At 43.9% G+C, this 12,535-nt stretch overlaps 1 protein-coding gene across 1 annotated transcript in view; it reads right to left on the bottom strand.

The window, feature by feature from the left end:
- Positions 1–10,396: 10,396 nt before the first annotated feature.
- Positions 10,397–12,535, bottom strand: part of LOC141014356 (sodium channel protein type 3 subunit alpha-like) — a 261,166-nt gene continuing 259,027 nt past the window's right edge. Inside the window, 1 exon segment of the mRNA XM_073488095.1 lies at positions 10,397–11,703. Within this exon segment, the coding sequence (XP_073344196.1) occupies positions 10,397–11,703 (1,307 nt within the window).

The following is a 12,535-nucleotide window of genomic DNA, read 5'->3' as shown; positions in this document are numbered from 1 at the left end:
TGTGTCGTTACGTTACGTGTCCTCCTCGCGTCAGAAATGAGGGAGTCAGGCTGAAAAATGTGGTGAAGTGGCCCTTTAAATGAATCAGCGACGATGTTTGCATTGATCAGGATCAGTCAATCATCAGATCAATACTTGTGTTTAATTTAATTAGTGATATTCACTGCAGCTCTCAGCCGAACACACACCTTTATACAAATATAAACACACACACACACACACACACACACACACACACACACACACACACACACACACACACACACACAGCGGTCTATCTGTTCCTGTTTAGCCTTCTGTTCTTTGAGCTCAGTACGGTCCCACCGGGAGGGAAAACACCCACAATCCCACAGGAGGGACTGACCCTGTGCAAGGTGGTGTGTGTGTGTGTGTGTGTGTGTGTGTGTGTGTGTGTATGTGTGTGTCTGTGTGTGTGTGTGTGTGTGTGTGTGTGTTTGTCAGGGCAGTCAGCTGATCCACTCGGTTATTCGAGCTCATTTTCAGTTTGGTTTAAAAAGGTCATTATTTGCAGATCTGTATTTGAAGGAGCAGCTGTGGAGAAACTTCACTGACTGATTTTATATTTCATGTCTAAACAAACTAAATAAACAAACTCTCTTTGTTTGAATAAACTGAACAAACAAACACAATGTATACTGCTTTACTTTGTTTACATGTGGCGGACCCACTACGACTATACTTCATAGTACTATTCTCTCAGTAGATAACGCAGTAACGCAACAAGCCACTTAATGACGGCAGTGATCTTGTAACGTAACGAGTTTGTTTTTAAGATGACGTTTACCAACACTCATTGGATGTAACTTGAGGATTTTATTGCCTGAAGGCGTTGGTGCTTATAAGACCTGCTGTTTTCTGATTATTCTACAAAAAACCTGTCCTTCAGTTGGACTCGATGCCCCCGGACATTGTTGTTCAGTTTGGTGCTGGCAGAGGGCGCTGTTCAGCCCGGTTCACCCTCCATCAGACATGACGCCACCGATGGACGGAAACGAGTTTCAGCTTTTTAAAAAAGAAAAAGAGAAAGAAGCAATAAGAGCAGGTGTTTCTCTGGTCAAACACGTCGCGCTGAGAAAAACAACAACACGATTCAACCGCAGTGACAACGTGATGGTGTGAGTCTATTAAAGTGAACTGCTCCTTTAAGAGAGTGGCGTTGGGTTTTTGGCAGGCAGACAGATGGGGAAGCTCCGTTTAACATATGCTGAGGAATTCTGGCACTCCCTCTGTGTGAGTGTGTGTGTGTGTGTGAGTGTGTGTGTGTGTGTGTGTGTGTGTGTGTGAGTGTGTGTGTGTGTGAGACAGCGTTACATAACCAAGTAAACAAGTCAGTACAAACACACACACTTACTCTCTCTCTGTCTCTCAGTTCAGCGCCTTGCTCAAGGGCGACGAGGCAGTTCAGGACAGTCTGTGTTCCTGTGTGAGATCATCAGTGGAGCTGAGCCAATTAGACAATCTATTGATTACTCCATCGACAATGAAAGTATAAATATAGATTTGTAGCTTCTCATCTTCTCATATGTGACGATCTGCAGCTTTTCTCTGTTGAATTATCGTAACTGAATCAAACTGAGGTTTGTCGGTTTTAAAAAGCTGCTACAACAAACTGAGAAACTGACAAATAAACCTTTAAAAACACAAATATATACTTTCATGTCGTTGAAGATGTTGAGTAATTTCCTAAAACAGCAGCTCGGTGCAGTTTTTATGCAGATATGATGCATCTGTCGGGGACTACTTTCAGCAGCGGATGAATCCACATTTTGTAATCTTGTGAGTATTTGTGTCAGCAGGACGGTGAGTGAAAACAAACCGTGTGCCGTTGGTCACTTGTCAGGAGGAACATTCACTGCTGGTTCGTCGTCTCATGGGGAAAAATATGGAGCATGGACTCGTCCTGGGAACGGGAGGGAGAGGAGGAGGGGACACGAAGAGGAAGAGAGTAACACAACCGACGGGTTTTCAGCAGCAGCTTCAAGTGTCATCCTCAATCTGCTCTGACACACACACACACACACACACACACAGTCAGGCAGCATTACATCATGAGTTCGGCTTCATGACACAAGCGGGCAGCGTTGGCGAGCGCGACGTGGCGAGGCGAACCCGCGTCAAGCGTGAGATGGAGGGAGGAAACCGCAGAGAGACGGATGCAGATGAGCGTGCAGAGTCAAGGTAGTGTGCAAAAGCAATCTGCCGCGGGGCCGAATCCTACCCAGCATGCTCTGAGAGATACGGGACGCCATAAACCTGTCGGACCGTCTGTGAAGACGTGCCGTGATGCTGCGCTCCGATCTGCTGACATCACAAACCACGACAGACATGTTTGTGTCAGGCTGGAGGATGAAGTGAAGAGCTTTATTTTAAATTGGATATCTTATAAAAACTTCCACCTATTGTCATTATTAAACAGAGAATACAACCACAGACCGTCTGAACTCTCTTACTGAACTGAGACGAGCTTAATTCCCTCGTTAACTCGTTCAAACTCAAATTAAATGTAATAAAACTCACCAGAACAGTGTTGGTTCGTCTCCACAGTCTCCTCTGGTCTTGCTCCACATTGATCCTCAGTTCACAGAGCAAGATGTGAAAATATTCCCGCTCTACGCGACGTTTTCACCCGCTACCGATGTCCGACTCCATGTTTCTCTTCACCTCCCGCCTGCCGTGTTTTGTCACCTCCGGTCCTGGTCAGAGCCGCTGTAAATCGCCTCCATACTGTTCCCCCTGTCTGGCGTTCACTGGAAGGCAGGTGAGCCCAGCTGACCGCGGTGACTCCCACCATCATCCAAGGTTGTGGTCCAGGCAGTTAATAGGGCCACTTAGCTCCACGGCTAACTGAGCTAACTGCATAAGCAGGCGGTTCACTGCACCCCCTAGTGGCTGAAAGACGTCACTACATTGAGTCTAAAATACTTCTTGTTCAGTTTCATGTGTACGTCCACTAAATGTTTTAAAGCTTTATGGTAAAAAGCAAGTATGTGTGTAACATTTAAAGATAAACATGTTGGTCCGACCTCTCTAACGTTTCTACTGTACTTATCTCATGAACTATATTGTTTTGCTAGCGTCTTCGCTCTCTGCACGGCAGGGCAGCTCAGACTCACTGCCAGTTTTGCTGAAACTCAAGCTGAAGTTTTCTTTAACGGGTAAATTAGGTCTCCAACCAAACGTCAGTAAACAATATGACAGCATCAAACCTGTTTTAGATTAATTAGAAAAGACAATCAACTTGTATGTAAGCTAATGTGTGAGACGGGAGTTAACTACCTGGAAGTTTTTGTGAACGCTGACATTTTAAATTAAGTGACTGCCTTAACTTTTCTGCCACACATCCTTGACTGTGATTGGACAGGCTCATGTCATTGTTTTACTTTCTCCATTTTCACTATAAAGACAAAACACTGAGCTTTTTTAGATGTTTTTTTGAGAGAAACTAGAACAGACTGGGAGCTCAGAGCGCCAGTGGAGTGTAGCTCAGGAGTATTGGACCGAAACGAGCTGTTGCTAGCTGGCTAGCATGCTAACTTCAGTAGCTTTCTGTTATTTCTTCACATTCTGGTGAAAATGTACTTTTTAAATGTTCTCACCCAAAATTTTCATTCATATTTTGGGGTGTCGTTGTTCTTTTACAGCGGACACAGAAATATAACAACATCCAGAAATAATCAAATCAAACCATCACAACAGATTCAGTATTAAATTTTTTTCTCGTTTATTACAGGAGGCTTTCATTTTATATACAGAGACATGTATTTGCAAAATACTAAAAAGTATTTCAACTCAAAGTACTAAAAAGTATATATATATTTATATATATGTTCATATTATAATCGTCGTAATTATTATTATTGTCTCTAAAACACCAAGGTGGGGTCACTGAGGCACGGCTTTCGCCTCCTTTACACCGAGGTTTCACCGGCGAGAACCGCTGAGGTCAGAGGGAAACCTCGTAACTTGTCCTTTATCTTTTGATGGTTTTTGAAAAAGACTTTAAAAATATGGAGACATTTAAAAGTTTTACCAAATCAGTGATGGAGACAAAAGCACTTGGATTTGGACATCAAAATGTCACTAATTGGATTTTTTGAACTTACAAATACAATTTCTCTTTTCCTGATCCAAATCTTTGGAGTTACAAGGTTTCCACCCTCCAACTGTGATCTGTATCTTCCAGCAAAAAAACACAATAAATCTAGAAATCAAGAAACCTCTTATCTCCAACTAAGTGATTTATAAATGCCAACTAGATGTTTGCGTGGCCAACTGCGAGCCGCCTCATTTTGTCTTAAAATCGACATTAACGCTGAGAGAAACTTTCCCAATGTCAGCTGAAATAAAAGACGGTTCATGAGATGTCAGGACGGGAAACATTCAACGTATTTTCCCCTCCTTTCCTGAAAAAGGCAACTTTCTCGAGATATGAGGTTTCTGGGTGGACTGATATGAAGCTGGAGACCTGGCAAAGACCAGTTCGTCAACCGTTGTGAAACCAGTTTCGGTGTAAACGGGGCGACGGTGGTTTAAGCAGTGAGAGGATGCCTGGAAAAACCAAATCCATGACAACGACAAAAGTAAAAACATCATCGTTATTATTATCCTCATACTGTAAATAAGATACAGCATCACTCACTGCCTGTTTACGTAACTGTTGTATTGCATTTATCACACAGTTAATAGTAACAATAGTAATAATAATGAACAATGAAACCACTTGTTTTCTGTGCATTTCCTCCGTGTTGGTACGTAGATGTTTGTCGTTTTGTTTCGGAGATGACAAAGCAGCTTTTGGTTTTTGAAACGGGGAAAAGAAGGCAGGAAGGAGCAAAGATTCTCAGTCTCAGAGTTTGTGTTTTTAACGCCCCCCTCCGATCTTAATATGGACTCTTCCAAACCTCCCGGTAGCACCACATGGACTGACCCAAAGCTCAGAGCAAAGACGGTCGTTTTCCTCCAAAGTCTGAGTTTATTTCTACAATTTGAAGTTTTTCACATCAGAACAGGAAAGAAAGGTCCAGATTTGTTTTGCGTCTGGAGTTTTCCTTTCCTGCTCAGACATGTTGGGAGTTATTCTGAAGGTTTCTCCACCTCATACAGTCAGTACAGAATGACGCTCAGGTACGGAGAGCTGCAGTTGTCTTTGTTTTGATGCTCTTTGACGGTTTCACACAGATTCAGGTGAACAAACTCTGAGCTTTACATCAGCTCTGTCCTGATACTGACAGTAAATGTTCCACTGCATTTTTTGTGCTCAGTGCAAACCAGAGTCTGATGTCCAGATTCACTAAAGTTTCACTGTGAGGGCGACTTTGTGCATGTTTTTCCTCTTCAGTTCAAACACTGATGCTGTGAGGAGGCGTGGATGTATTAAAGGAACAGTTCACCCAAAAATGAGCATCATCTCCTCCCTCCATGCTCATGAAGAGTCAGGTGAAGTCTCGTAGTCCACAGAACATTTCTGGAGCTTCACATTAAAACAGAGTTGCAGCATTCTACTAAACAACTGAAGCAGCTGGAGACTTGATTTAAAACAGAAAAACAACCAAAGAAACATAAAATCACCTGACTTCACTGCTTCACAATATGTTTTGGTCCGTTTATCGTAGAATATTGAGAGTTTTTCCCCTTTTTCCTGCTATACTTACTGAACCTTTGTGGAGTCATTAAAACTATTAATACACTGATTGTTTCTAGGTAAATCAATTGAACTATAAAATGTCAGAGGACAGTCAAAGAAAAAGTTTCATGTTCCCAGAGTCCCAGAGAGAGATGTTGATGTCTTAAGATTTCTGGTTTTGCTGGACAACCAGTTCAAAAGGTAAAGATAACTTTATCACCCTCGACGAGCTCGGCTGCACGTCGAGGGTTTAAAACAAGTCCCCAGCTTCTTCACTCCGCGTGTCGGAGGAGTGAGTCTTAAAACCTGGACTTCAGCATTTTTACACGCTGATGATGCAACGCTGTTTTGCTGTGAAGCTCCAGAAATGTTTTGTGGACTATGAAACGTAACCTGACTCTCCACCAGCATGGAGGGAGGAGATGATGACTGGATTTTCATTTGAGGAGAATATGAACTGTTCCTTTAAGAAAGCTGGACACAACAAAGCCTGTCAGTCTTGCAGTGACCTCTCACGGTACTGCAACATTAAAACTCCCACAGCGAGTATCATCGTCGTTACAAAAGAGGCTTCTGTGAAACTGGTGACAGGACCGAATGCTCTTCTCTTCAGCCTGCAGACTTCAGTGAATCTGAACATTTTCGACCGTTTAAAAATGTGAAGTAGGACTAAACCAGCCAGTCAGCTCTCTGCGCCGTTTGTCTGATAACTTCAGAGTCTCAGCGGTGATGGAGGGGGGCGGCGACGGACCGTGAACCTCGTTCAGTTTAAAAAAAGAATCATTTCATCAATCAACCATCCAAATGTTAAACCAATCAAATAATCACTCAATCTGCCAGTCAGGAAATCAAAGAATCAACCAGTCCATCAATCAAGCACGTTATCAATCAACCAATGGGAAAGCATGGCTTGGAGTGTTGGGGTTCGTATGTAGCAGGCACACTCTGGGTCTATTGCTACTGAAAACAGCCCTTCAGCACAACTGCAACCTGAAATACGCCTCGCAGCAGAGTTCAGCAGTGTCTTAAGTATTTACCTAGTTAATATGGTTATCTATTCTCAATAGAATCTAGTAGAAATAGAGTCCAGACGGTGCCAGTAAAACTGTTTTTTTTCTTTTTCCTTTTTTAAATTAGTCTAGTAAAGCGTTTAGTAAAGATCCCTCGGGTGACCACGACAACAGAGACAGAGAGAGAGAGAGGTTGTTCGAAATATTGAGATCAAAGCAGACTGAACGAACGCTGTACACACACACTTTGACACTTCATCTTAATAAAAACGAGCGGCGACACTCCTTCACAGCAGCTCCGTGCCGGCGTGTTCACCTGTGCGTCCGTCGAACCACGATAACACTGTCAGTGCCGCACCGGGAAACTCGTCAGAGTTCAGCCAGTGCTCCAAGTGTTAAAGTGCATTTCCTCCCAACGTTTCTCCACAGACTCACGCAGTGACAAAAAGCTCCTGTGAAAGTCAAGCGTCACCGGAGAGCTCACTTAAAAAGGTATCGGCAAACCGTTATTGCTAGACGCGGTTTGTTTTTATTTGTTTCTCTGTGCAAAATGGATAAAGAGCCGCCTCGCCCGGCCTCCGCTCCTCCTCCTCCTCCAGGACGCAGCTAAAACGTGCAAAAATAAAAATATGAAAAATCAAATCTTGGATAAAATAAAGCAATCGACCAGAAAACAAAGTCAATAAATAAATAAATAAATAACGCAGTGTTTTGATTTGAAGAGTCTCCTTTCACACTCAGATATCCTTCAGGTGGAAAAATAAGACGCTTTCTGCCGAATCCTACATTTGTCGTGGAAAACTTCTTAATCCGTTCACTAAAGTTTACATGTGCTTTGACTTTACCTGCACATTCAAAGCATTGAGAAACTCATTTTAGAAAAATAGGAATCAATCAGTCAGAATTTACCAATCGAACGAAACTCTTCAAATCGTTTGGCAGAAACAGGAAGCAGAAAACACACCGGCGTTCTGGAAAAACCTGCTCAGCTGGAGCCGTTTTCAAATGACTCCAGATTGTTTGTACATATTGTTCACACGCAGACGAAGCCCGTCCTGAGTGTTTGTTGTTCATTCAGTTATTTAATTAATGCTGTTCCAGGACCAGTCATGTTGTTGTGATGTCAAAGCTTTGCGACTCTTGTTGGTCTTTTAGAAACAATTTGACCAGTTTTAGCCTGATAAATAAACAAATAAAGGATCGATCGGTGTGAAAATTCTCCTGCTGGATTATTTGAAAAAATGCTGAAAATAGATTTTTCTTCGCTCATGAAAAGTTCATGTTTTTTTGCAGGGCAGAGACATAAAATGTACTGAAAATAAAACAGGACACTTTAGTGAATAGATACATTTTGGAAGAAGTTTTTAAGGATTGAGACTTAATGAATTGTTTGTGGTTAAATCTTATTTTAGAGGTTGTGAATTTGGAGCGAGCCATTGTGGCTGAATGGGTTGAGACTTGAGTTTGTGGCCCGTTGGGAACATCTTGTTATACTGTTGACCATTTTTTTCAATCTTTTGTCACAGTTCTGTGCTGGCAACAGAAACACTTGGTCAGGTTTAGGAAAAGATGGTTCAGGTTGAGAAACACCTTTTCACGACAGAAAGGAGAACTTCTTCTATGTGCGTAGTTTTCTGGTCTTTGTCCCAAACCACAAAGCTTTGACGTCACGATCACGTCACATGTTTGGTCAGTCACATTGATGATCCAGGAGCAACATTCATAAGATGTCTGAGGAACAACACCAACACATTAACAGATATTTAATGTAAAAGTATTCAGTCCAAACAAGCTTCAGACTGTTAGAATGAAAAATGACATCACATCTAAAGGATAAGTCTGGTGATATCAGCGCCAACAACTGATTCCTGATCTGCCGCACCTCGCTTGTTTCCTGCAACATTTAAAATATGTATAACTGCGTTTAAAATGGGAGAAACAATCTGACCTGATGTCTCTCAGCTGCCGCGAAACATTTTCTGTGTTTAAAGGTTTTTCCAGGACGCTGATGACTGATCTGACCAGACCAAAACCAGTGTGAACTTTTAATGTAACTAAACATGGTGAAATCCTGATGCTTGATGTGCTGAGTTGATTGTCGCACTCGGGTCGGGGCCGGTCGGCACCTCAAAGATCTTAAACCCATTAGACCTCGAAGACTTTGGTTTAAGCTCTCGAGTGCCGAGCCGAACTCTGACCAGACGGAGAGATGATGACAGCGGGTGATTTGTCGAAAAAGTCCGTACAGCGAACATTAAATCCTCTGACGGAGGAAAGACTTTATCAATGGCATTCAAGAAGCCTAAAAAGTAGATGTGAGTGACTCCAACAAGAGGACATCGCTTACATTTCTTTGTTCGGTTGGTAAAAAGCAAAGACTGATGGTTTGTTGCACACTTCAGGGTTTTATGATATGAACTTGATCAAAGACAATAAGAAAATCAATCACTTGCCGAATTTTGCACCAAATTATTGGGTCTGATCTAACTGAAGTTTTGACATACAGACAACATCTGTGAGCACTTAATTGCTGCCAAATCATACGTAACTGATCGATAATCCACGTGTTTGTTCGTGAAGTGAAGCTAAAATAATCTACTTTAAATCTGGACTTTTACCACAAATCACCCAACAGCCCCTCAAAAAAAAGGGATGGACATGAGGATGTTCCCCACCAGGGCAAAACACATGTTGGAAGAGTCCGGGATTGTGTAGAAAAATCTCATTGTGCACTTGTATTAGTTTTTGGTGTTATCTCAAAGGTTTTCAGAGGAAAAATAAAAACCTCCCGGGCCTCTTTTTTCTTTACGCGTCTTTGCCCAGGTGCAGTAAAGTGACAGCACATGTAAACTCAAAACTGCCAACAAAAACAGATGAAGTTGCTCCTCAGGTGTTTGAGTATTTTTCCCGACCGCACCCTCTCCTCTTATCGATTACAACGTGGTGGTTCAGCCACTTTCTCAAAGCATGTCGAAAGAGAGAGACTGCTTATTTTTTTTCTTCAACTTACTCTAAAAAATATAAAAAATAGTAATAATCGTACCGCTATTAAAAGACTGGTAACATCAACAAAGTTATACTTTTACTACGAAAACATTTTTTTAAATCACGTTGTCATTATTTTCCCTCCTCTCTCGAGTCTCAGTCAGTCAGTCGGAAAGCTGTCAACTGTTAACGAGTCGAGAAACACCACCAGGAACACTCTTACAGCCCGGCGTACTCTGAGAATATTGATCAACGGTGGGAAGGCACAAACCCCCCAGGCCAATAAATGATGGATACATCTGATATAGTTGTTTTGACCCCTCTGACCCCCTGTAGCTGAGGTCAAACGTCAGTCAGTGTTCTGAACCGTCGGCTTCGGTCGACAACAGAGACCCGATTGGTCAAAGGGATCTACGCTTCTGTCTTTTACTCCAACAAAGGCAGAGTTGACTTGACAGACGGGGTTTCCCTCTTTGTTATTGCAGTTTTTCTGCTTCCCTTTAAGAAACTCCAAAAACGATGTTGACTTGAGTCCAGGAATCTCCGCAGGGAACAGGAAATAACATTAAAGGTAGTAAATATTCCACTTTGTTTGCTCCTTCACTCGACTCCTCTTGCAGTTCCTCGATCATAGCTTCTCTCTGCCGCCTTCTCAGCGTTCCTCAGCTATGGTACATTCAGTAAACAAAAGAACAAACAGGCTTAACCCAAAACAAGGACATCCTCATTTGTTTAATTTTTTGCTTTTTGGTTCCTGCTATGGTACCGTTTCCTGCTGCCTGTCAGGGTCGACCTTTGACGGCGATTGTTCGCTCGGTTCGCTGCCTGCAGTGTCGGCAGCGATCGTTTCTGTCTTGACAGCGAGCGGGTGAAAGATCTCCGATGTGGCTCGCGTCACGCTGTCGTAGGACGGAGGGGACGAGGTGGAGGAAATTGTCTCAGAGCGCTCTATCCCCAACAAACTCGAACCGTAGTTTTCCCTCATCATGGCGGCGATCAGCCCTTCTTTCTCAGGTGCGTCCTCCCCGAACAGCACCTCGCCGCCGTCTTCACCTTCACTTCCGGCATGTCGAGGTGTGGTGATCTGGCGGTACAAGTAGGAGGCGGCCTTCATCTGCCGCCTGACCAGGTGCCTGCGGTAGCACCTCTGGATCACTGTAGCCGAAACCTCTTCCTGTTTTCGCCTCAGAGTCGTTGTGATTGGCTCATAGGAGATCTTGGATGGGTTGGCCATCATGAACTTCTCCTCCATTTGCTGCTTGAGGGCGTCCATCTCGCCCGACTCGCCCAGGACGCGCTTTGTGAAGGCAAAGAGGATATCCAGGCAGTGGATCTTGTCCCCACTGACCATGGGCAGGTCCATGGAGATCAGTTTGATCTTGTTAGGCTTGGCGATGCGCAGCGGTTCCGACAGCGAGTCGGCAAAGTCTGACAGCTTGGCGTACTCGATGAACTGCGTTGCCTCTGGGTCAAACTTCTCCCAAACCTCGTAGAACATCTCAAAGTCGTCCTCGCTCAGCGGCTCGGTGCTCTCCTCCGTGGCCACGCTGAAGTTCTCTAGAATGATGGCGATGTACATGTTCACCACGATCAGGAAGGAGATGATGATGTAGGTGACGAAGAAGGTGATGCCCACTGACGGGTTCCCACAGTTCCCCCGGACGGTGGTGCCAGTGTGGGGGATGTTGGGGTTGCACTCCTCGGGGGAGTTGTTGAGGATGGGGCTGAGCAGACTGTCCCAGCCGGCGGAGGTGGTGATCTGGAACAAGCAGATCATGCTGTTGCCAAATGTCTCAAAGTTGAACATGTCATCGATCCCCGCCTGACGCTTCACGTAGGCGAAGTTGGCCATGCCGAAGATGGCGTAGATAAACATGACCAGGAAGAGGAGGAGCCCGATGTTGAAGAGAGCAGGAAGGGACATCATGAGGGCGAACAGTAACGTCCGGATGCCCTTAGCGCCTCTAATGAGACGCAGAATCCGTCCGATACGGGCCAGTCGAATCACTCGGAACAGTGTTGGTGACACAAAGTACTTCTCAATGATGTCAGCAAGGACGATACCTGAAAGAGAGAAAGAGAGAAAAGGGTTATGGACCTGCAGACAAGTGTAGAAACAACGTATACATGTCCAGAGACAAGAGTCAGCTGGATTCATAGTCCCTGTGGGTCACTGAAGAATCCTGCCGACACTTTTTTAATTTGGGTTTTCAAACAAAGGATAACTGAGCTGCCAGAATTTTACTGTTCCAGTGTAGTATTTTCATATTTCTGACATCACAATAATAATCACAAACTCTGCTCTGAACATGATTTTAAGTCCTCGTCCTGCAGGACTGAGGCCGCGACGCAGGAGACACTATTTGCCGGGTTTCTCCGTTATATTGGCTAAAATCGATTAGCGGAGGTCTATTAGTTGACCAAGATTTTCTTTTATTTGAGGACATTCCTGTGAGTTACATCATCTAAAAGCTCTCAGTTTGGATATTTCAGTCTTTATGTGGCAGGTCTGCTGTGATTACATCCTGAGTAATTGGTTCTGGAGGGCTGAGCCGTCTTTCCCCTCTAACAGCAAGTCAAACACTGTAATTCATCCATCTTTTCCTTGTTATCCGGGAATGATAAACTCAAGGAACACACACACACACACACACACACACACACACACACACACACACACACACACACACACACACACACACACCTCTATCTTTCATCCGTCTCCCTGTGTTGAGTTATAGACGATGGACGGGATGAGCGGGGGGGAGTCGAGAGGGAATCACCATCACATCGTACATCAACTCAACTACCCCCCCATCCTGACGTCTCTCTCTCTCTCTCTCTCTCTTTCTCACACACACACACACACACACACACACACACACACACACACACA

The sequence above is a fragment of the Pagrus major genome, chromosome 19 (assembly GCF_040436345.1).
Source record: "Pagrus major chromosome 19, Pma_NU_1.0".
Classification (NCBI taxonomy): Eukaryota; Metazoa; Chordata; class Actinopteri; order Spariformes; family Sparidae; genus Pagrus; species Pagrus major.
Note: the sequence above shows the minus strand (reverse complement) of the source record. Positions and strands in the feature narration are given on the sequence as shown.